At 44.3% G+C, this 26,069-nt stretch overlaps 1 protein-coding gene across 8 annotated transcripts in view; it reads left to right on the top strand.

The window, feature by feature from the left end:
• Positions 1 to 26,069, top strand: part of DOCK7 (dedicator of cytokinesis 7) — a 210,088-nt gene that overhangs the window by 64,047 nt on the left and 119,972 nt on the right. For all 8 annotated transcript variants that reach the window (XM_038752931.1, XM_038752930.1, XM_038752929.1 and 5 more), the window contains exons 8-14: positions 471 to 537; positions 2,921 to 3,070; positions 9,764 to 9,844; positions 11,642 to 11,807; positions 13,602 to 13,744; positions 18,679 to 18,772; positions 22,283 to 22,445. In XM_038752931.1, coding sequence (XP_038608859.1) covers positions 471 to 537; positions 2,921 to 3,070; positions 9,764 to 9,844; positions 11,642 to 11,807; positions 13,602 to 13,744; positions 18,679 to 18,772; positions 22,283 to 22,445 — 864 coding nt within the window. The remainder of the gene's footprint in view (positions 1 to 470; positions 538 to 2,920; positions 3,071 to 9,763; positions 9,845 to 11,641; positions 11,808 to 13,601; positions 13,745 to 18,678; positions 18,773 to 22,282; positions 22,446 to 26,069) is intronic.

Below are 26,069 nucleotides of genomic sequence, written 5' to 3'. Positions count from 1 at the left end.
CACATAGTAAGCGCTTAATCAATGCCATCATTATAATTATTATTACAGTGCCTGGCACGTAGGAAGCGCTTAACAAGTACCATACCAAAAACAAAACAAACAACCACCGAAAACCTATGTTCTGTATGCCTAAAACTAGGAATCCCCCCCGGGAAATAATGATCAATTCTCTTAAGGAAAGGAATCACGGAACCTGGTATCATTTATTTATTTTACTTGTACATATCTATTCTATTTTATTTTGTTAGTATGTTTGGTTTTGTTCTCCGTCTCCCCCTTTTAGACTGTGAGCCCACTGCTGGGTAGGGACCGTCTCTATATGTTACCAACTTGTACTTCCCAAGCGCTTAGTACAGTGCTCTGCACACAGTAAGCGCTCAGTAAATACGATTGATGATGATGATGATTTGCTCCGTTTACCTGTGATGGAAATTCACGGGCCGACTCAGTTTTGTGTTTTTGTCTTAAAGATTTGAGATTGAAATTGAACCCATTTTTGCAAGTTTGGCCTTATACGATGTCAAGGAGAAGAAGAAGGTAAGTTTTGGTATCGCTGTTGTAGAACTCCTTCTCCCTCGAAACAACCGTCGTAGATCATGAACATTTTGAAAAAGTGTTTCCAAAATTGAGTTTTACATGGTAGCCAGGAAGGAAACATTCACCTGTCTACATGTTTTGTCACCTGTCTACATGTTTTGTTTTGTTTTGTTGTCTGTCTCCCCCTTCTAGACTGTGAGCCCGTTGTTGGTCTCTATATGTTGCCGAATTGTACTTCCCAAGCGCTTAGTACAGTGCTCTGCACACAGTAAGTGCTCAATAAATGCGATTGAATGAATGAATGAACTAGGCAGTGGATTCTTTTAAGTGCATTTTACCAAGGTCGGCATTGGCTTTGAATAGTCTTTCAGGTTTTTTTGCTCAGATTTGAGTGATTGAACTGAAATTAGGAACTATTGCAGTTTAAAAATGGGTATTACTAAAATAAACCTTTGGGGTATTTTCCATGCTGGAGTATATTACTGTGTCACTCTCTGGTTGTATTTTTAGGCTTCTATTCATTCATTCATTCATTCAGTCGTATTTATTGACTGTGAACCTGTTGTTCTAGACTGTGAACCTGTTATTGGGTAGGGATTGTCTCTATCTGTTGCCCAATTGTACTTTCCAAGCGCTTAGTACAGTGCTCTGCACACAGTAAGCGCTCAATAAATATGATTGAATGAATGAATGAATGAATGAATTGTCTCTGTTGCCCAATTATACTTTCCAAGCGCTTAGTACAGTGCTCTGCACACAGTAAGCGCTCAATAAATACGATTGAATGAATGAATGAATGAATTGTCTCTGTTGCCCAATTATACTTTCCAAACGCTTAGTACAGTGCTTTGCACACAGTAAGCGCTCAATAAATACAGTTGAATGAATGAATGAATTAATCAATCAATCGTATTTATTCGGTGGAATGAATGAATGAATGAATCAATCAATCAATCGTATTTATTGAGCGCTTACTGTGTGCAGAGCACTGTACTAAGCGCTTGGGAAGTCCAAGTTGGCAACATATAGAGACAGTCCCTACCCAGCAGCGGGCTCACAGTCTAAAAGGGGGAGACAGAGAACAAAACCAAACATACTAACAAAATAAAATAAATAGAATCGATATGTGCAAGTAAAATAAATGAATAAATAAATGAATTTTTCCATCTCTCGCAGTAGCTTTAGTGACTTCTGCTGCCTTCCTGTGTATATTACTTTTCCTGCAGCCCGAACCCTGTATAAGAAACCATTTCATGATATTATTTTGTGATGTTCAAATGTGTCCAACTTGGTCCGGACCTCTTTGTGTGGTTTTCCAACTTAGCCTGGGGCTGTTACTCCGAAAGAGAATTCCCTCTTCCACTCCATTCAAAGTCATAATTTCCGATAAAGAAGATTTGAGCTATGGTCCTTGAGAGTAAAGCAGCAGGGATTTTTTTTTTTTTGGTTTATTTGTTTTGCCCAATGATCTACCGTTTTAGGTAATCAAATCTCTGGGATGTAAATTTTAGAAAACCGGTAGACAGTTGTGTATTTAGTACAGTTGTGTACTTATGAGAAGCAGCGTGGCTCAGTGGAAAGAGCCCGGGCTTTGGAGTCAGAGGTCAAGGGTTCAAATCCCAGCTCCACCACTTGTCAGCTGTGTGACTTTGGGCAAGTCACTTCACTTCTCTGGTCTTCAGTTCCCTCATCTGTCAAATGGGGATGAAGACTGTGAGCCCCACGTGGGACAACCTGATCACCTTGTATCCTCCCCGGCGCTTAGAACAGTGCTCTGCACATAGTAAGCGCTTAATAAATGCCATTAAAAAAAAATTTATGTCAACCCAAGGATGTCATGAGCCTGTTTTTGATGAACATTTTAAAAATAATAATAATTATGGTATTTGTGAAGTGCTTACTATGTGCCAAGCACTGTTCTAAGCGCTGGGGTAGATACAAGGGAATCAGGTTGTCCCACGGGGGGCTCACAGTCTCAATCCCCATTTTACAGATGAGGGAACCGAGGCACAGAGAAGTGAAATAGGTTGCCCAAGGTCGCACAGCAGACAAGTGGCAGAGCCGGGCTGCCAAGCCCGGGCTGTTCATTCATTCATTGTCGTATTTATTGAGTGCTTACTGTGTGCAGAGCACTGTACTAAGCGCTTGGGAAGTACAAGTCGGCAACATATAGAGACGGTCCCTACCCAGTGGCTCACAGTCTAGAAGGGGGAGACAGACAACAAAACAAAACTTATTAACAAAACAAAATAAATAGAATAAATATGTACACATTGCCGCTAGGCCATGCTGCTTCACAAAATGACTGTGGAGTTGTCGAGTAGGTCACAGAGCGAAAACGGATTTCGTCAGCATGTTTGCAAACACGAACTCCGTCTTTTAGATTTCAGAGAATTTCTACTTTGACCTCAACTCTGAGCAAATGAAAGGGGTTCTGCGTCCTCATGTGCCGCCTGCCGCCATTACCACGCTGGCCAGATCCGCTATTTTTTCCATCACTTACCCCTCCCAGGATGTCTTTCTGGTCATAAAGGTAAGAGACACCTTTTTAAACAATCTGTAGGCAGTAATTAGTATATATATATATATTTTTTGGATGGCGTTTATTGAGCGCTTACTATGTGCGAAGCATGTGTAAAGCACCTTCATGCCAATTTCGAGATTTTTCTTAAATGGTGTGTGTTAAGCACTTATTCTGGGCCAGACACGGTACCAAGCCCTGTGGTCGGACACAGTCCCTTTCCCACATGGGACTTACAGTCTTAATCCCCATTTTCCAGATGAGGTAACAGGCCCCGAGTAGTAGAATGACTTGCCCAAGGTCACGCAGCGGACAAGTGGCTGTGTACTTCCAGCTTGTACTTCCCAAGCGCTTAGTACAGTGCCCTGCACCCAGTGAGCGCTCAGTAAATACGATCGAATGAAGTGGCGGAGCCGGGATTAGAATCCATGACCCGGGCTCTGTCCACTACACCATGCTGCTCCTAGTAAGCGTTCAGTAAATACGATTGACTGATTAATCTTCTCGCCAACTTCTTTCTCGTCGCCTCCTCCCCATTTGGCACCTCACAGCCCTTTCTCCTGCCCTCATCATTTACTTCATCCTTCTTCTCTTCCCACTTGGTAAGTAGTAGTTGGTTTTTAGGAACAAGGGCCTGGCTCAAACTTGGAACAGTGCTTTGCACATAGTAAGCGCTTAATAAATGCCATTATTATTATTATTATTATTATTATTATTATCATTATCATTATTATTATTATTATTCTGGGAGCATAAAAACCATCAGTTCCCTCATCTGTAAAAGGGGGATTATGACTGTGAGCCCCCCGTGGGACAACCTGATCACCTTGTAACCTCCCCAGCGCTTAGAACAGTGCTTTGCACATAGTAAGCGCTTAATAAATGCCATCATTATTATTATTATTATTATTATCAAACCACCCGACAAAAGGGCAAACTGGGAAGCAGAGTCAGGCCCCGCGAAAACAAGCCTGACAGCTCAACAAAGGACAGTTTGTATGTGTGTGCACAGTGAGATTGGGTCCCACATTAACTTTTTCATCATCATCATCATCATCATCAATCGTATTTATTGAGCGCTTACTATGTGCAGAGCACTGTACTAAGCGCTTGGGAAGTACAAATTGGCAACATATAGAGACAGTCCCTACCCGACAGTGGGCTCACTGTCTAAAAGGGGGATTTTTCAGCCACATACCCGTTGTTAAGCGCACTTCCCCATCAGCGGCATCTTCTCTGAGCTTGGAGGTCCAATATGAATATTCAGTCAATCAATCGGCGGTATTTATTGAGCGCTTATTACGTGCAGAGCACTGTTCTAAGCATCTGGCAGAGTAATGCATCTTTTCCTTTTTCAACACCATCGAAGAAGTAGGTTCGGTTTACGGAGTTGGCAAGAGAACGCACACCTGAAGAGCTCTGTGTTTCCTGAGTGCCTGATTATAAATGGGTGACCGTTTCTTTTTTAAAAAAAGGACCTCAGTGGAGTTTTATATTTAAAGCCCAATCAATCAATCAATCGATTGCATTTATTGAGCGCTTACTGTGTGCAGAGCACTGTACTAAGCGCTTGGGAAGTCCAAGTTGGCAACATATCACGGAAGGATATCGTTGGGCTAGGGTGTGGTAAGTGTAACCCATCCATAGAGTTCTTGGAAAAATGCCCTGCATAATTTTTCAATTCGGCAGAATAATAATTTTGCAGTTTTTTTTGTTCTCCTTGTAAATTTTGCCTTTTAAAATGATGATAATAATAATAATAATGGCATTTGTTAAGCGCTTACTATGTGCAAAGCACTGTTCTAAGCACTGGAGAGGATACAAGGTGATCAGGTTGTCCCACTTGGGGCTCACAGTCTTAATCCCCATTTTCCAGTTGAGGGAACTGAGGCCCAGAGAAGTGAAGTGATTTGCCTAAAGTCACACAGCTGACACTTGGCGGAGCCGGGATTTGAACCCACGACCTCTGACTCCAAAGCCCGGGCTCTTTCCAATGAGCCACGCTGCTTCTCTGATGATACCAACCATTAGTAGGAATCATTTTTGGCTCCTCTCCATGAATCATCGTTGACTTTTATCTGCGTACGTGCGTCCTCCCTTGGGCAGTTTACCTCCCCATTTCTGTTGTAGAAGGATAAAATTGATCATTTTGAAGGATTTTTTTTTAAGGTTTATCAGGGTCCCCATCATTCCGTAGTCAAAACTTCCTTTCTTATCAAATCCAAATAGAAGGAGCTGTCCTTAGCGGCACAATTCAAACAGGTTGTATTGATTTTGTTCCGACAGTGAAGTTTACCCAGGCTAGAGAAAAGCCAGCAGCGGGCAGTGATTTTTGATCTGACAGTTGTGCCCCTTCCCCAGGATAGCCGGGATTAAGAAAAATCAATTCCTACCAGAGATCAATCAATCAATCGTATTTATTGAGCGCTTACTGTGTGCAGAGCACTGTACTAAGCGCTTGGGAAGTCCAAGTTGGCAACATATAGACAGTCCCTACCCGTGGGCTCACAGTCTAGAAGTCTAGAAGGAAGAGATGAGAGTCAGGCAGAAACTGTGCTTGCTGGGGGCTTGGGAAAAGCTCAGTTCCGTTTCTACTGACTCACCAACGTGTTTTCTATAATATAATATAATAATGATGGTATTTGTTAAGTGCTTACTATGTGCCAAGCACTGTCCTAAGCGCTGGGGAGATACAAGGTGATCAGGTTGGCCCACGTGGGGCTCACGGTCTTAATCCGCATTTTCCAGATGAGGGAACGGAGGCCCAGAGAAGTGAAGTGACTGGCCCAAAGTCACACAGCTGACAATTGGCGGTGCCAGGATTTGAACCCATGACCTGTGACTCCCAAGCGCGTGCCCTTTCCACTGATTCACGCTGCTTCTCTAATACTTCTATAATACGAAACCGATTCCTTACAGGAACAAGGAAATTTTCCCCTCTCGGTCATCTCTCCCATCAAGAACTTTCTAGGAGCAGAAGATGAGGGGTGGGAGGTCAGAGACAGTGGTAATAATAATAATAATAATAATAATAATAATAATGATAATAATGCCCGGGCTTTGGAGTCAGACGTCATGGGTTCGAATCCCGGCTCCGCCACAAGTCTGCTGTGTGACCTTGGGCAAGTCACTTAACTTCTCTGAGCCTCAGTTCCCTCGTCTGTAAAAATGGGGATGAAGACTGTGAGCCCCACGTGGGACAACTTGATCACCTTGTATCCCCCCCAGCGCTTAGAACAGTGCTTTGCACATAGTAAGCGCTTAACAAATGCCATCATTATTAATAAAGGCATTTGTTAAGCGCTTACTATGTGCAAAGCTCTGTTCTAAGCCCTGGGGAGGTTGCAAGGTGATCAGGTTGGCCCACAGGGGCAGTAACTGAGGCCCAGAGAAGTGAAGTGACTTGCCCAAAGTCACACAGCGGACAATTGGACGAGGTGGGATTTGAACCCATGACCTCTGGCTCTTTCCACTGAGCCATGCTGGTAGGATTAAGGTAGAGCGAGGAGCCTCTCAGCTGCACAGCCCTTATGTACAGATCTGTAATTTACTTACTTAGTACAGGGAAGCAGCGTGGCTCAATGGAAAGAGCCCTGGCTTGGGAATCAGAGGTCGTGGGTTCAAATCCCGGCTCTGCTAATTGCCAGCTGTGTGACTTTGGGCAAGTCACTAACTTCTCTGTGCCTCAGTTCCCTCATCTGGAAAATGGGGATTAAGACTGTGAGCCCCACGTGGGACAACCTGATCACCTTGTATCTACCCCAGTGATTAGAACAGGGCTTTGCACAGAGTAAGCGCTTTATAAATAGAGAAGCAGCGTGGCTCAGTGGAAAGAGCACGGGCTTTGGAGTCAGAGGTCATGGGTTCGAATCCCGGCTCCGGCAATTGTCAGCTGTGTGACTTTGGGCAAGTCACTTAGCTTCTCTGGGCCTCAGTTACCTCATCTGGAAAATGGGGATTAAGACTGTGAGCCCCACGTGGGACAACCTGATCACCTTGTAACCTCTCCAGCGCTTAGAACAGTGCTTTGCACATAGTAAGCGCTTAATAAATGCCATCATTTTTTTTTTTTATATTAAAGCCCACCTCCCCCTCTAGACTGTAAGCTTGTTGCGGGTAGGGACTGTGTCTGTTTATTGTTATATTTTACTCTCCCAATCACTTAGTGTGGTGCTGTCCTCTCAGTAAGCGCTCAGTAAATACGATTGAGTGAATGTATATATGTATATATATATATATGTTTGTACATATTTATTACTGTATTTAGTTATTTATTTATTTATTTTACTTGTGCATATCTATTCTATTTCATTTTGTTGGTATGTTCGGTTTTGTTCTCTGTCTCCCCCTTTTAGACTGTGAGCCCACTGTTGGGTAGGGACTGTCTCTGTGTGCTGCCAATTTGTACTTCCCAAGCGCTTAGTACAGTACTCTGCACATAGTAAGCGCTCAATAAATACGATTGATGATGATTGATGATGAATGAATGAATGAGGGAAGGAAGGAAAGATGTCCAGTTGGGACCTGCTAAGAGGTGGATAAATGGGGGCCCCACCTCAGCCCAAGAAAGGGCATCCTGCCCTCAAGTAACTTCCAATGTTTTTCTTCTTTTTTTTTTATGGTATTTGTTATCTACAGCACCTGTATATATGTTTGTACGTATTTATTACTCTATTTTATTTGTACATATTTATTCTATTTATTTTGTTAATATGTTTTGTTGTCTGTCTCCCCCTTCTAGACTGTGAGCCCGCTGTTGGGTAGGGACTGTCTCTGTATGTTGCCAACTTGGACTTCCCAAGCGCTTAGTACAGTGCTCTGCACACAGTAAGCGCTCAATAAACATGATTGAATGAAGTGCTTAGTATCGGCCAGGCACTGTACTAAACGCTAGGCTAGAGACAAGCTAATCAGGTTGGATACAGTCCACATCCCACGTGGGACTCGCAGTCTTAATCCCTGTTTTACAAATGAGGTGACTGAGGCCCAGAGAAGTAAAGTGACTTCCCCAGGGTCACCCAGCACCCAGGGTCACACAGCGCTTACTGTGTGCAGAGCACTGTACTAAGCGCTTGGGAAGTACAAGCAGCATGGCTCAGTGGAAGGAGCACGGGCTTTGGAGTCAGAGGTCACGGGTTCAAATCCCAGCTCCGCCACTTGTCAGCTGTGTGATTTTGGGCAAATCACTTCATTTCTCTGGGCCTCAGTTCCCTCACCTGTAAAATGGGGATTAAGACTGTGAGCCCCATGTCGGACACCCTGATCACCTTGTAACCTCCCCAGCGCTTAGAACAGTGCTTTGCATATAGTAAGCGCTTAACAAATACCAACATTATTATTATTATTATTACAAGTTGGCAACATATAGAGACGGTCCCTACCCAACAGTGGGCTCACCGTCTAGAAGCGGCCTCAGTTCCCTCATCTGTAAAATGGGGATTAAGACTGTGAGCACCGTGTGGGACAACCTGATCACCTTGTCACCTCCCCAATCAATCAATCGTATTTATTGAGCGCTTACTGTGTGCAGAGCACTGTACTAAGTGGTCCTTAGAATAGTGCTTTGTACACAGTAAGCGCTTAATAAATGCCATCGTTATTATTATTATTATTAGAAGGGGGAGACAGACAGGCTAGTGGCAGGGCCGGGATTAGAACCCAGGTCCTTCGGACTCCCAGGACCGCGCTCCCCAGGCCACGCTGCTGTTCTTAGTCGCACCTCCGGCAAGCGGCGGTCTTTCAGCTGGAAGGTATTGGAAGTTCAGGATTTCTTTTTAGGTTGCCAGGCTCGTTTTCCGAAAGGAGCTTAAGTCAGGATCGCCGCTTTCGCTAGCCTCGCCTCCATCTCCGCTGGCCCATTTGGTGGCCGACTCCGGTGGGGCGAGGACTATCCCGGTTATTTCTTCCTCCACCTCCCAAGAGGCTTGTCAGGTGCGTGGCCCGCGGGGGCTCAGCAAGTGATCATCATCATCATCAATCGTATTTATTGAGCGCTTACTGTGTGCAGAACACTGTACTAACCGCTTGGGAAGTACAAATTGGCAACATAGAGAGACAGTCCCTACCCAACAGTGGGCTGTACATAGCTATTCTATTTATTTTATTTTGTTAGTATGTTTGGTTTTGTTCTCTGTCTCCCCCTTTTAGACTGTGAGCCCACTGTTGGGTAGGGACTGTCTCTAGATGTTGCCAATTTGTACTTCCCAAGCGCTTAGTACAGTGCTCTGCACATAGTAAGCGCTCAATAAATACGATTGATGATGATGATGATGATAAAAGAGTGATAGTGATATTTATTGACATGAGCGGCAGTTTTAGCATTACATTTCACTGATTCATTTGCGGATTTTTTACCAGAAACCTAACACTTCCAATAAATTCCCCCCCACCCGCTTTACCTCCTTCCCTTCCCCACAGCACCTGTATATATGTATATATGTTTGTACATATTTATTACTCTATTTCTTTATTTTACTTGTACATATCTATTCTATTTTATTTTGTTAATACGTTTGGTTTTGTTCTCCGTCTCCCCCTTCTAGACTGTGAGCCCGCTGTCGGGTAGGGACCGTCTCTATATGTTGCCAACTTGGACTTCCCAAGCGCTTAGTACAGTGCTCTGCCCTGTACTGATTGATTGATTGATTGATTGATTGATTGATTGATTGATTGATTCCCCCCACCACCTCTTCCTTCCTTTCCCAGCTGGAGAAAGTCCTGCAGCAAGGAGACATTGGGGAGTGTGCCGAACCATACATGATTTTCAAAGAAGCAGATGCTGCCAAGGTGAGTCCTTCCTCCATCATCATCAATCGTATTTATTGAGCGCTTACTGTGTGCAGAGCACTGTACTAAGCGCTTGGGAAGTATCACGGGGGTTAAATAGGTCGTCTTCCTGCCGGAGCCCCAGACACCCAGTACTCGAAAAACTAGTTCTTGAGTCATATTTGGAAGAATCCGACAAGTCCATTTAATTCGGCCAAGGCCACCCAGCTTAGATACTTAAAGTAATAATGATAATTATGGTATTTGTCAAGCGCTTACTCTGCGCCCGGCGCCGTTCTAAGCGCTGGGGTCGTTACAAGATAGTCTGGTTGTCCCACGTCAAAGTCTTCATCCCCGTTTTACAGATGAGGTAGCTGAGGCCCAGAGAGCAACCTGATCACCTTGTGACCTCCCCAGCGCTTAGAACAGTGCTTTGCACATAGTAAGCGCTTAATAAATGCCATTATTATTATTATTATTATTATTATTATTATTATTAGGCACAAATCTGATGGTTTTGACATCTGTCTACATGTTTTGCTTTGTTGTCTGTCTCCCCCTTCTAGACTGTGAGCCCGTTGTTGGGTAGGGACCGTCTCTATCTGTTGCCGACTTGTGCTTCCCAAGTGCTTAGTACAGTGCTGTGCACACAGTAAGCACTCAATAAATACGATTGAATGAATATTTATGATACCTATGATACGATAGAGAAGCAGCGTGGCTCAGTGGAAAGAGCCCGGGCTTTGGAGTCAGAGGCCATGGGTTCAAATCCGGGCTCTGCCGCTTGTCAGCTGTGCGACTTTGGGCAAGTCACTTCACTTCTCTGCGCCTCAGTGACCTCATCTGGAAAATGGGGATTAAGACTGTGAGCCTGCTGTGGGACAACCTGATCACCTTGTAACCTCCCCAGCGCTTAGAACTGTGCTTTGCACATAGTAAGCGCTTAATAAATACCATTATTATTATTATTATTATGGTTTTGACACCCGTCTACATGTTTTGCTTTGTTGTCTGTCTCCCCCTTCTAGACTGTGAGCCCATTATTGGGAAGGGACCATCTCTATATGTTGCCGACTTGTACTTCCCAAGTGCTTGCTACAGTGCTGTGCACACAGTAAGCGCTCAATAAATACAATTGAATGAGTATTTCTGATAATGTATGTCACACCTGCATAATATGTAGGCTGCATATTTAACCTTTAAGCTACTTTTGAGGGAATCGGTCCAATCTCCTGAAGATCGAGCTCTTTAAAAAGTTCAGGCCGCTTTACCCCTTCCCATCCCTACATTACCCCTCAGGATGACTTTAATGATAATAATAATAATGACGATGGCATTTATTAAGCGCTTACTATGTGCAAAGCATCATCATCATCAATCGTATTTACTGAGCGCTTACTATGTGCAGAGCACTGTACTAAGCGCTTGGGAAGTACAAATTGGCAACATATAGAGACAGTCCCTACCCAACAGTGGGCTCACAGTCTAAAAGGGGGAGACAACGAAGCACTGTCCTAAGCACTGGGGAGGTGACAAGATGATCAATAAATACTATTGATGATGATGATGATGATCAGGTTGTCCCAGAGGGGGCTCACCGTCTTCACCCCCATTTTGCAGATGAGGTAACTGAGGCACAGAGAAGTGAAGTGGCTTCAAAGTCACACAGCTGACAATTGGCGGAGTCGGGATTTGAACCCATGACTTCTGACTCCAAAGCCCGGGCTCTTTCCTCTGAGCCACTCCGCTTCTCAACCACTCTACCCGACTGTCCTCTCTAGCCGGGCCCGTAACGTGGTTAAGTATTTTTTGTTGCAGAACAAGGAGAAGCTGGAGAAGCTGAAGAGCCAAGCGGAGCAGTTTTGCCAAAGGTTGGGAAAGTACCGCATGCCTTTCGCCTGGACCGCCATCCACCTGATGAACATCGTCAGCAGCGCCGGGAGTTTGGAACGAGATTCCACCGAAGTAGAAATCAGCACGGGAGGTATTGGGGTTTGGGAGGAAATCGGGCATTCCCCCCTTCTCCGAATCCAGCTGGGCTCATGAGCGACCTATCAATCAATCAAGTCGTATTTATTGAGCGCTTTCTGTGTGCAGAGCATGTACTAAGCGCTTGGGAAGTCCAAGTTGGCAACATATAGAGACAGTCATCATCATCATCAATCGTATTTATTGAGCGCTTACTATGTGCAGACCACTGTACTAAGAGCTTGGGAAGTCCAAGTTGGCATCATATAGAGACGGTCCCTACCCAACAGTGGGCTCACAGTCGAAAAGGGGGAGACAGAGAACAAAACCATACTGACAAAATAAAATAAATAGAATAGATATGTACAGGTAAAATAAATAAATACATAGAGTAATAAATATGTACAAACATGTATCCATATATACAGGTGCTGTGGGGAAGGGAAGGAGGTAAGATGAGGGGGATGGAGAGGGGGACCAGACGCCAGGGATGCAGTTGAGTAATTCCCGACTGGCCAATAGGCTTGTTATACAGTGATTTTGTAAATAAGCCTTTTGCTGTCTTATTTTTCGACTGTGAGCCCACTATTGGGTAGGGACTGTCTCTATATGTTGCCAACTTTGTACTTCCCAAGCGCTTAGTACAGTGCTCTGCACACAGTAAGCGCTCAATAAATGCGATTGATGATGATGATGATGATTTAAGCAAACTGCCGGGACAGAGGGAGTGTTTCAGCGGCGGAAAGTTTGGAGAGTGGTGGATAATAATAATAATAATAATAATAATGATGGCATTTGTTAAGCGCTTGCTATGTGCAGAGCACTGTTCTAAGCACTGGGGGAGGATATAAGGTGATCAAGTTGTCCCACGTGGGGCTCACAGTCTTCATCCCCAATTTACAGATGAGGTCACTGAGGCCCAGAGAAGTGAAGTGACTTGCCCAAAGTCACACAGCTGACAATAATATAAGAATAATAGTGTTGGTATTTGTTAAGCGCTTACTATGTGCAAAGCACTGTTCTAAGCGCTGGGGAGGTTTCAAGGTGATCAGGTTGTCCCACGAGGGGCTCACAATTTTAATCCCCATTTTCCAGATGAAGTCACTGAGGCCCAGAGAAGTGAAGTGACTTGCCCCAAGTCGCACAGCTGACAAGCGGCAGAGCCGGGATTTGAACCCATGACCTCCGACTCCAAAGCCCGGGCTTTTTCCACTGAGCCACGCTGCTTCTCTATAGTGGATCAGCCACTATATGTTGCCAACTTGTACTTCCCCAGCGTGTAGTACAGTGCTCTGCACACAGTAAGCGCGCAATAAATCATCATCATCAATCGTATTTATTGAGCGCTTACTATGTGCAGAGCACTGTACTAAGCGAATAAATACAATTGAATGAATGAATGAACGAATGAATCAGCCCTTGGGTACTCTAAGGGCTTACTTAGTACAGTGCTCTGCACACAGTTAGCTCTCAGTAAATAGGATTGAATGACTGTGGTACATAAGAAACTATTCTTCACCCTCTTCCCAACGGCCAACTTCATCTCCCAGTGGTGGGGCGTGAACGATTAAGGCTTTTATCGGAGTGATGAGGGACTGAAGTATGGTTGCGGCAGGAGAGGCAGAGGGATTCGGGAGTGGTTTGGAGTTCCTCATGATTCAGGAGCGCGGTTATCCCAGCACAATCTCCGCTACTATCGCACGTACCGCTTGGCTCCGGGAGGCAGTGGATACCCTGGCCGCGGACCTTCGATCCCGAAACCAATCCCGGACCTCACCCACGGACACGTTTCCTTCCATTCCCTCGGCAGAACGGAAAGGATCTTGGTCCGAGCGGCGGAACTCCGGCATTGCCGGACGGCGGTCGCTCGAGAGGACGGCAAGCGGAGACGAGGCTTGTAACCTGACCAGCTTCCGGCCTGCCACGCTCACCGTGACGAACTTCTTTAAGCAGGTATTGGTCCAGAATCATCATCATCAATCGTATTTATTGAGCGCTTACTATGTGCAGAGCACTGTACTAAGCGCTTGGGAAGTACAAATTGGCAACATGCAAAATGGGGCTTAAATTCCCACGTTCCGGGATTGCCGCTGGAGGAGGTGCGAGTGTGAGCCGGTTTGTTTCGTTTCGCTGCACTTGGACCGGTGACCGGTGGACATTGGCTGTTCACCCCCTCCCCAACCCCACGGCACTTATGTCCATGTCTTTCGATCCTATATTTTAAATTATTTATTCATATTAATGTCTGTCTCCCCCTCTAGACCTTAAGATCGTTATGGGTGAAGTAGAGACTGAAGTGGGGAGAGACAGGAGGATGGGAGCGATAAAATGGTGATTTAATCCCTATTCTCACTCCTACTTTTACCGTGAGCCCCATGTGGGACGGGGACTGTGTCTGATCTGATTGTATTTTGGCACGTAGCGCTTAACAAGGCCCTACTGAGCGCTCACCTCCTCCAGGAGGCCTTCCCAGACTAAGCCCCCTCCTTCCTCTCCCCCTCACCCCCCTCTCCATCCCCCCCGTCTTACCTCCTTCCCTTCCCCACAGCACCTGTATATATGGATATATGTTTGCCATATTTATTACTCTATTTATTTATTTTACTTGTACATATCTATTTATTTTATTTTGTTAATATGTTTGGTTTTGTTCTCTGTCTCCCCCTTCTAATAATAATGATGGCATTTATTAAGCGCTTACTATGTGCAAAGCACTGTTCTAAGCCCTTCTAGACTGTGAGCCTACTGTTGAGTAGGGACTGTCTCTATATGTTGCCAACTTGGACTTCCCAATCAATCAATCAATCAATCAATCAATCAATCAATCGTATTTATTGAGCGCTTACCATGTGCAGAGCACTGTACTAAGCGCTTGGGAAGTACAAGTCCCAAGCGCTTAGTACAGTGCTCTGCACACAGTAAGCGCTCAGTAAATATGATTGATTGATTGATTGTTTGGGAGATCAGAGAGGAGGCTGATGCAGTCATCCAGTCGGGAGAGGATGAGAGCACTGTACTAAGGTTACCATCATATGCCTAGAGAAGCAGCGTGGCTCAGTGGAAAGAGCACGGGCTTTGGAGTCAGAGGTCATGGGTTCGAATCCCGGCTCCGCCACTTGTCAGCTGTGGGACCTTGGGCAAGCCACTTAACTTCTCTGTGCCTCAGTTTCCTCATCTGTAAAATGGGATTCAGACTGTGAGCCCCATGTGGGACAACCTGATCACCTTGTATCCCTCCAGCGCTTAGAACAGTGCTTTGCACATAGTAAGCGCTTAATAAATGCCATTATCATTATTATTATAGTTCCAGAGCCAGAGTCACCCCTCCCAACCCTACAGCAATTTGTGTCCAGATCCATAATTTATTCATTTATGTTCATGTGTATCTTCCCCTCTAGACTGTGAGCTCTTTGTAGGCAGGGAATATGTCCGTTTATTGTTACATTGTACTCTCCCAAGCACATAGTACAGTGCTCTGCACACAGTAAGTGTTCGATTGATTGAGTGAATAATAATAATGGCATTTGTTAAGCGCTTACTATGTGCAAAGCACTGTTCTAAGCGCTGGGGGGTTACAAGGTGATCAGGTTGTCCCGCGTGGGGCTCACAGTCATCATCCCCGTTTTACAGATGAGGTAACTGAGACTCCGAGAAGTGAAGTGACTCGCCCAGGGTCACACAGCAGACATGCGGCGGAGCTGGGATTCGAACCCACGACCTCTGACTCCAAAGCCCGGGCTCTGTCCACTGAGCCACGCTGCTTGAATGAATGAATAAATATATTCAGGAGTGGGAGTGAGAGTGGGTGCAATGCTCCATCCATCTTTTAAGACCCTCTGATGAATGATAATAGAATCTTTGAATTTTTGTATTGTTTAGGCTTCAGGTGAATTGGAGCTGACTCTCACTCAGTACATTTCCTGCACAGAAATAGCACGTTGCTCTTTAATTTTCCAGTCCTTTGGGTCCAGTGACTTTTTTTTTTTCCAATGTCACCGCGTCACTTCCCATCCCTGCATTGAAATTTCTTATAATGATCAGCTTTTCAGGTCTGGGGATATATACAGTAATAATAATAGTAATAATAATAATAATGGCATTTATTAAGCGCATACTATGTGCAAAGCAGTGCTGATAGCCCACCCTTTCGCTGTAGAGGCAGACAAAGGGTCATCGTTCGCTCACTTCAGCCCCTGGGCAGATACGGGAGGCCAGACCTTGCGAATCAGAAGCAGCGTGGCTCAGTGGAAAGAGCCCGGGCTTTGGAGTCAGAGGTCATGGGTTCAAATCCCGGCGCCGCCAACTGTCAGCTGTGTGACTTCGGGCAAGTCACTTAACTTCTCTGGGTCTCAGTTCCCTCATCTGGAAAATGGGGATTAAGACCGTGAGTCCCCGGTGGGACAACCTGATCACCTTGTAACCTCCCCAGTGCTTAGAACAGTGCTTTGCACATAGTAAGCGCTTAATAAATGCCATTATTGATTGAATCCAACAACTGAGTGCTGTCTCTTTGAAGAAGGGAGGCGAATCCAGAAGAAGGTGCACCCTACTTGTCTCTTTCAACCGCTCTTTATTAAATAATCCAGTTTGACTCCGTGCTAGTAATAATAAATAATTATGGCGCTTGTTAAGCACTTAGTATGTGCCAAGAGTTACAAGTTAATCAGATTGGACACAGTCCCTGTCCCACATGGGGCTCGTACTCTTAATCCCTATTTTACAGATGAGGTAACTAAGCCAGCGTGGCTCAGTAGAAAGAGCAAGGGCTTTGGAGTCAGAGGTCATGGGTTCAAATCCCGACTCCGCCAATTGTCAGCTGTGTGACTTTGGGCAAGTCACTTAAGTTCTCTGAGCCTCAGTTCCCTCATCTGTAAAATGGGGATTAAGACTGTGAGCCCCACGTGGGACAACCTGATCACCTTGTATCCCCCCAGCGCTTAGAACAGTGCTTTGCACATAGTAAGCGCTTAACAAATACCGTCGTTATTATTATTATTAAGTGACGTGCCCAAAGTCCCACAGCAGACCTGTGACGGAGCTGAGATTAGAACCCAGGTTCTTTAGACTCCCAGGCCGTGCTTTATCCGCAAAGCCATGCTGCTTCTCATCGCTGCCATTTCAGCGCTTAGAACAGTGCTTTGCACATAGTAAGCGCTTAACAAATGCCATTATTATTATTATTATTTCGGTTCTTTATCTGGCCAGTTCATGAGCAGCAGTTGTCATTCTTCTTGAGAATGACTTTTGCCATCTTCAATCAGTCGAGAGTATTTTCCGGGGGCTTGCTGTGTGCGGGGCACTGTACTGAGCGCTTGGGAAATCGAGTAGCATTTCGTTGTTCTGTGATGTGATGGTTAGTCAGTGGTGTTTATCAATCCCTGTTGAAACTCTATATTGGTTGGTTTCTTGTTCGTTCTTGCACTGCAAGATTACAGTTTACCAGGCACAGTCCTCTGATGAGGCAATTTTGTACATTAGCTCAGAAAGTGGCAACAAAATGTTTGGGAGAACAGAGTAATGGTTGTCCAGCTTGTTATTTTACCTAATAGAATTGGATAAACCAGGAAGCATAAATCCTTCAGGAGCTATGGATATTTTTTGTCAGGCACAACTTCTTTTAATAATAATAATAATAATAATAATAATAATAATAATAGCATTTATTAAGTGTTTACTATGTGCAAAGCACTGTTCTAAGCGCTGGGGAGGTTACAAGGTGATCAGGTTGTCCCACGGGGGGCTCACAGTCTTCATCCCCATTGTACATTCCCCCTCCTCCCCCTCTCCATCCCCCCCGCCTTACCTCCTTCCCTTCCCCACAGCACCTGTGTATATGTATATATCAATCAGTCAATCAATCAGTCGTATTTATTGAGCGCTTACTGTGTGCAGAGCACTGTACTAAGCGCTTGGGAAGTACAAGTTGGCAACACATAGAGATGGTCCCTACCCAACAGTGGGCTCACATGGCTCAGTGAAAAGAGCCCGGGCTTTGGAGTCAGAGTTCATGGGTTCGAATCCTGACTCCACCACATGATGGCTGTGTGATCTTGGGCAAGTCACTTAACTTCTCTGAGCCTCAGTTACCTCATCTGTAAAATGGGGATTGTGAGCCCCACGTGGGGCAACTTGATCACCTTGTATCCCCCCCAGCGCTTAGAACAGTGCTCTGTACATAGTAAGCGCTTAACAAATGACATCATTACTAGAAGGGGGATATATGTTTGTACGTATGTATTACTCTATTTTACTTGTACATATCTATTCTATTTTATTTTGTTAGCATGTTTGGTTTTGTTCTCTCTCCCCCTTCTAGACTGTGAGCCCACTGTTGGGTAGGGACCGTCTCTATATGTTGCCAACTTGAACTTCCCAAGCGCTTAGTACAGTGCTCTGTACCCAGTAAGCGCTCAATAAATACGATTGATTGATTGACTGTACAGATGAGGTAACTGAGGCACAGAGAAGTTAAGTGACTTGCCCAAGGTCACACAGCTGACAAGTGGCGGAGCTGGGATTTGAAATCAATCCATCAGTCGTGGTACTTATTGAGCACATACTGTGTGCAAAGCACTGCGGTATTGCGCTTGGGAAAGTACAATATTGCAGCATTGGTCGACACAATCCCTGCTCACGAGGAGCTCACAATCTGCAGCGGGAGGCAGACATTAAAACAGCCGGACTAGGGGAAATAGAGTCATGAGCGTCCTTTGCTTACCTCTTTTGTGTATAAAAAAGTGTTTTCCTATTTTTAAATCTGAAATAATGATCTCGCTTTCGAATGAAGTGGAAAAGGGAGTGTATTGGTGGGGGAAAAGTAACTTTGTCATCATTCTGTTGAGTATTCACCCTGAACCGATTCCTTCGCATCGTTTCTACCCAAACAGGAAGGGGATCGCTTAAGCGACGAAGATCTATACAAGTTCCTTGCCGATATGAGAAGACCATCTTCCGTCTTACGAAGACTGCGACCCATTACAGGTTATTTATTATTATTATATTATTATTATTATTTTTTCCCTCCCCCAGCCTAAATTGAATGATTCTTCCTTCTGTTCCTTCCCCCATTTACCTGCCTAAATGCCTGGCCCATTCTTCACCCCCTCCTCCGCTCCGCGTCCCGTCTGTTGTCCCGCATTCTGCCTTCCCATCAAACGAGATCTTAGTTCGAGTTCCGCTGATCCGCTTCCTATTCTTTTAGTCCAGTGCTCTGCACACAGTAAGCGCTCAATAAATACGATTGATTGATTATACAGATGAGGTAACTGAGGCACTGAGAAGTTAAGTGACTTGCCCAAGGTCACACAGCTGACAAGTGGCGGAGCTGGGGTTTGAAATCAGTCCATCCCGACTGGCTTGTATCTACCCAGCGCTTAGCACCGTGCCTGATACATAGTAAGCGCTGAACAGATATTATAAAGTAACTGAATAAAATAAGTAATTGCCATTGAATTACGGCCACGTGCGGTTACCGTTAACAGCGCGATGGAGAAATAATCCACCCTCACCTTTTTGTGGCCCTGCCACCCCCCTGCCTGAAGTACATTTTCGGGAGTGGTGGTATTGGTAATCAATCAATCAATCAATCAATCGTATTTATTGAGCGCTTACTGTGTGCAGAGCACTGTACTAAGCGCTTGGGAAGTACAAGTCGGCAACACTTAGAAACAGTCCTTACCCACCAGTGGGCTCACAGTCTAAAAGGGGAGTACAGAGAACAACCAAGCAGAACAGATATGTACAAGTAAAATAATAAAATAAATAGAATAATAAATATGTACAAATCGTATTTCAAATCGCTCAATTGTATTTACTGAGCGCTTACCGTGGGCAAAGCACTGTACTAGGCGCTTGAAAAGTACAATTCGGCAACAGAGATAGAGATTCTTTGCATTGACTGCTACCCCCGCGTTGTCATCAGTGCTACACTTTCATTCAATCGTGTTTATTGAGCGCTTACTGTGTGCAGAGCACTGTATTAAGCGCTTGGGAAGTGCAAGTCGGCAATATAGAGAGACGGTCCCTATCCAACAGCGGGCTCACAGTCTAGAAGGGGGGAGACAGACAACAAAACAAAACATTAACAAAATTAAATAGAATAAATATGTACAAATAAAATAGAGTAATAAATGTGTACCAACGTATATACACATATACAGGTGTATATATACACCTGTGTAATTTGTTATAGTACTTGGTAAGCCCCTATTATGTGTCAAGCACTGCTCTAAGTGGATGCAAGTTGATCAGTTAATCAGGTTGGACAATGTTACTGTCCCACATGGGACTCAAAATCTAAATAGGAGGAAAAACAGGTATTTTATTTCCATTTTACAGATGAGACATCTGAAGCATAGTGAAGTGACTTGCCCTAGGTCATACCACAGACACATGGCCGAGGCAGAATGGTAATGGTATTTATCGCGCACATACTAACCGCAGCGCACTGCACTAAGCACTTAGGAGGGTATGAAAGAAGCAGACGCGTTCCCTGACCGCAGGAGGCCTAGAAAATATTTACAAAAAAGTGGAAGGACAAGGAAAGGACAAAAGGAAAAATCAACACTTAGAGCAAGAGCTGAAACCTCCACTAATATCTGCACCCCAGGACGGGAAGTGGGGATGGAGAAGCAGCGTGGCTCAGTGGAAAGAGCCCGGGCTTGTGAGTCAGAGGTCATTCATTCATTCATTCAATCGTATTTATTGAGCGCTTACTGTGTGCAGAGCACTGGACTAAGCGCTTGGGAAGTCCAAGTTGGAAACATCAGCGTCAATTGTATTTGTTGAGCGCTTACTGTGTGCAGAGCACCGTACTAGGCACTTGGGAAGTCCAAGTTGGCAACATATAGAGACGGTCCCTCCCCAACAGTGGGCTCACAGTCTAGAAGGGGGAGACAGAGAACAAAGCAAAACATATTAACCAAATAAAATAAATAGAATAAATATGTACAAATAAAATAAATCAATAAATAGAGTAATAAATATGTACAAACATATATACATTTATACAGGTGCTGTGGGGAGGGGGAGGAGGTCATGGGTTCCCATCCCAGCTCCGCCAATTGTCAGCTGTGTGACTTAGGGCAAGTCACTTCACTTCTCTGCGCCTCAGTTCCCTCACCTGTAAAATGGGGATGAAGACTGTGAGCCCCACGTGGGACAACCTGAGCACCTTGTATCCTCTCCAGCGCTTAGAACAGTGCTCTGCACATAGTAAACGCTTAACAAATGCCATTATTATTATTATTATTATTAAGAAAATGAGCTCTGTCCAGGCTTTAAAGGAAACCTCTCACTGCTCAGGTGTGGTAGAGCCTGATCTTATATCATGATGATGGCATTGATTAAGCACTTACTATGTGCAAAGCACTGTTCTAAGTGTGAATAATAATGCACAATATTATAATAATATAATAATATGTGGATATTATATGTATATAATGTGTATATATACATATATGCATATGTGTGTATGTAGATATTAATATATATTAAGGAAATGTTTCAATCATGAGACTGAGGCTTTTGTATGTATATATCCCCATCTTACCTCCTTCCCTTCCCCACAGCACCTATATATATGTATATATATTTGTACATATTTATTACTCTATTTATTTATTTTACTTGTACATATCTATTCTATTTATTTCATTTTGTTAATAGGTTTGGTTTTGTTCTCTGTCTCCCCCTTCTAGACTGTGAGCCCACCGTTGGGTAGGGACCGTCTCTATATGTTGCCAACTTGTACTTCCCAAGCGCTTAGTCCAGTGCTCTGCACACAGTAAGCGCTCAATAAATACGATTGAATGAATGAATGAATGAATAGAGCTGCTTGAAAACCTTGTCCCACTCCCTTTCCGAGCGGATAATTATTTGAGCGTTAGGTGGACTTCTGCTGTGCTTTTGGGTCCTGGATGGGGTTTAAAGGGAACAGGATTTTTCCCGATGTTTGTGTGTGGAAAGAGAAGGAGAAAACCTGACCTGCAGCCCTTCCGGAAAAAAAAAATAGAGAGAAGCAGCGTGGCTCAGTGGAAAGAGCCCGGGCTTTGGAGTCAGAGGTCATGGGTTCAAATCCCGACTCCGCCAATTGTCAGCTGTGTGACTTTGGGCAAGTCACTGAACCACTCTGGGCCTCAGTTCCCTCATCTGTAAAATGGGGATTAAGACGGTGAGCCTCCCAGGGGACAACCTGATCACCTTGTAACCTCCCCAATGCTTAAAACAGTGCTTTGCACATAGTAAGTGCTTAATAAATGCCATCATTATTATTATTATTATTATTATTAAAGTAATCTAGATCCTTGATTTTTTTAGACTGTGAGCCCACTGTTGGGTAGGGACTGTCTCTATATGTTGCCAACTTGGACTTCCCAAGCGCTTAGTGCAGTGCTCTGCACACGGTAAGCGCTCAATAAATACGATTGATGATGATGATGATTTACGGTATCGCTCGGTTCCTTTAGTAATCACATCTTTGTGTGATTGCAGCTCAACTGAAGATCGACATTTCTCCCGCTCCAGAGAACCCCCAGTATTGCCTAACTCCGGATTTGCTGCAGGTCAAACTCTACCCCGACAGTAGAGTTCGACCTACCAGGGAAATCTTGGAATTTCCTGCTCGGGATATCTACGTTCCAAACACCACTTACAGGTAAGACGTCCTAAACAGCGGAGTCGTGAGAGGGAAGGGGCTAAAATAGAAAATGTGACAGGTTTACTAAGGTGAATAATGGATGGAGAGGCTTGAGCTCTTAATCGTATTGATTTGGCAACGTATTGCCAATGGCAATATTGATTTTTAGACTGTGAGCCCACTGTTGGGTAGGGACTGTCTCTATATGTTGCCAATTTGTACTTCCCAAGCGCTTAGTACAGTGCTCTGCACATAGTAAGCGCTCAATAAATACGATTGATGATGATGATTTGGCACGGTCTTTTAGACTGTGAGCCCACTGGTGGGTAGGGACTGTCTCTATATGTTGCCAATTTGTACTTCCCAAGCGCTTAGTACAGTGCTCTGCACACAGTAAGCGCTCAATAAATACGATTGATTGATTTGGCCATCACCAATTTAAAATTTCTGCTGTTTTCCCTCTCCTCTCAAGAGGAAGGCAAGTATCGGTATCGAGTTGTGGATAGCAAAGCTATAGCGGTGCATTTGGGAGGGGAGTGACTCTATTCTACTCTACTCTACTCTACTCTTTATTACTCTATTTATTACTCTATTTATTTATTACTGTATTTACTTATTACTCTATTTATTACTCTACTTATTACTCTATTTATTTATTTATTACTCTATTTATTACTCTATTTATTACTTTATTTACTTATTACTCTATTTATTACTCTATTTATTTATTTATTACTCTATTTATTTATTACTCTATTATTTATTTTATTTTACTTGTACATATCTATTCTATTTATTTTATTTTGTTTGTATGTTTGGTTTTGTTCTCTATCTCCCCCTTTTAGACCATGAGCCCACTGTTGGGTAGGGACCGTCTCTATATGTTGCCAACTTGGACTTCCCAAGCGCTTAGTCCAGTGCTCTGCACACAGTAAGCGCTCAATAAATACGATTGATACGATTGAGTGACGCAAAATATTTTTGTCAGTCCAACTGCCCCGCATACAGATTTTAAAGGGCAATCCATCCTCATCATCATCATTACCAGTGGTATTTGTTGGGTGCTTACTGTGTACAGAGCGCTGTACTAAGCGCCGGGGAGAGTGTAGTATAACAGAGTTGATCGACACGCTTCCTGCCCACAGTGCGCTTACGGTCTAGAAGGGGAGACAGACATTAGAGAAACAACGTGGCCTAATGGAAAAGAGCGTGGGCCTTGGAATCAGAAGGAAGTGGGTTCTAATCCCGGCCCCGCTACTCGTCTGCTGGGTGAACTTGTTCGTCTCTGTACCTCAGTTTCCTCATCCGTAAAACGAGGACTAAATCCCATTCCCTCCAACTAGACTGTGAGTCCTATGCGGGACAGAGTCTGTGTCCAAATGGAAAATCTTGCGTCCAGCCCAGTGCTTAGAGCAGTGCTTGGCACATAGCGTATAACAAATGCCATAATTATTAACTATCCATGTAAATAATTTATAGTGTAATGTATAGCTATGTACATAAAAGAACATATACGGGCTTTGGAGTTCATGGGTTCAAATCCCGGCACTGCCAATTGCCAGCTGTGTAGCTTTGGGCAAATCACTTAACTTCCCTGGGCCTCAGTGACCTCATCTGTAAAATGGGGATAATAATAATAATAATAATAGCATTTATTAAGCGCTTACTATGTGCAAAGCACTGTTCTAAGCACTGTGGAGGTTACAAGTGATCAGGTTGTCCCACGGGGGGCTCACAGCCTTCATCCCTATTTTACAGCTGAGGTAATTGAGGCACAGAGAAGTGAAGTGACTTGCCCAAAGTCACACAGCTGGCAATTGGTGGATCCGGGATTTGAACCCATGACCTCTGATTCCAAAGCCCGGGCTCTTTCCACTGAGCCATGCTGCTTCTCAGGATGAAGACTGTGAGCCCCCCGTGGGACAACTGGATCACCTTGTAACCTCCCCAGCGCTTAGAACAGTGCTTTGCACATAGTAAGCGCTTAATACATGCCATTATTATTATTATTAATAAAAGCTGTGGAGCGAATATCAAGTGCCCACAGGTCAAAGATCCAAATACATAGAGGCTGCAGAAGGGAGAGGAAGCCAGGGAAAAGAGGGCTTAATTAGGGAAGGTCTCTAGACCAGAGAAGCAGCGTGGCTCAGTGGAAAGAGCACGGGCTTTGGAGTGAGAGGTCATGGGTTCGAATCCCGACTCCGCCACATGTCTGCTGTGTGATCTTGGGCAAGTCACTTCACTTCTCTGGGCCTCAGTTCCCTCATCTGTAAAATGGGGATTAAGACTGTGAGCCCCCCGTGGGACAACCTGATCACCCTGTATCCTCCCCAGCGCTTAGAACAGTGCTTTGCACATAGTAAGCGCTTAATAAATGCCAATTATTATTATTATTAGACCAGGAGAAACACCAGAAGCAACAAATCACCTGTATATATGTTTGTACATATTTATTGCTCTATTTATTTATTTTACTTGTACATATCTATTCTATTTTATTTTGATAGTACGTTTGGTTTTGTTCTCTGTCTCCCCCGTCTAGACTGTGAGCCCACTGTTGGGTAGGGACTGCCTCTATATGTTGCCAACTTGGACTTCCCAAGCACTTAGTACAGTGCTCTGCACACAGTAAGCGCTCAATAAATACGATTGATTGATTGATTACCTTGCCCCTCCTATCTCGCCTCGCTGCTCTCCTATTGCAACGCAGCCCTCGCACTCTGCTCCTCTGTTCCCAACCTACTCACTGTACTTTGATCTCGTCTAGGCCGCTGCCGAACTCTCGCCCACGTCCGGCCTCTGGCCGGGAATGCCTTCCATCATCCTTATCCGAAAAACATTTACTCTCCCCACATTCAAAGCCTTACCAAAGGCCCGTCTCCTCCAGGAGGCCTTCCCTGACTGAGCCCTCATTTCCTCTTTGCTCACTCCCTTCTACGTTGCCCTGATTCGCACACTTCATTCGCCGCTCCCTCAGCCGTAATGTATTTATTTTTATAAATGTCTCTCCCCTCCTCTAGATTGTAAACTCATTGTGGGCAGGGAGTGTGTCTGTTAAAAGGTTATATTGTACTCTCAATCAATCAATCAATCGTATTTATTGAGCGCTTACTATGTGCAGAGCACTGTACTAAGCGCTTGGGAAGTACAAATTGGCAACACATAGAGACAGTCCCTACCCAACAGTGGGCTCACAGTCTAAAAGGGGGAGACAGAGAACAGAACCAAACATACCAACAAAATAAAATAAATAGGATAGAAATGTACAAGTAAAATAAATAAATAAATAAATAAATAGAGTAATAAATATGCTCTCCCAAACACTTAGTACAGTGCTCTGCATTCATTCATTCATTCAGTCATATTTATTGAGCGCTTACTGTGTGCAAAGCACTGTACTAGCCTGTGGGTAGGGACTGTCTCTATATGTTGCCAACTTGTACTTCCCAAGCGCTTAGTACAGTGCTGTGCACATAGTAAGCGCTCAATAAATTTGATTGATTGATTGTACTAAGCGCTTGGGAGAGTATACTATAGTAGCAGGCACATTCCTGCCCACAACAAGCTCACAGTCTAGAGGGGGAGATGGGTATTAATATAAATAATAATAATAATAATAATAATAATAATAAGTCTGGCATT

Source organism: Tachyglossus aculeatus, chromosome 10 (assembly GCF_015852505.1).
Source record: "Tachyglossus aculeatus isolate mTacAcu1 chromosome 10, mTacAcu1.pri, whole genome shotgun sequence".
NCBI classification, from domain to species: Eukaryota; Metazoa; Chordata; class Mammalia; order Monotremata; family Tachyglossidae; genus Tachyglossus; species Tachyglossus aculeatus.
The sequence above is the reverse complement of the archived record's forward strand: the minus strand, read 5'-3'. Positions and strand labels throughout refer to the sequence as shown.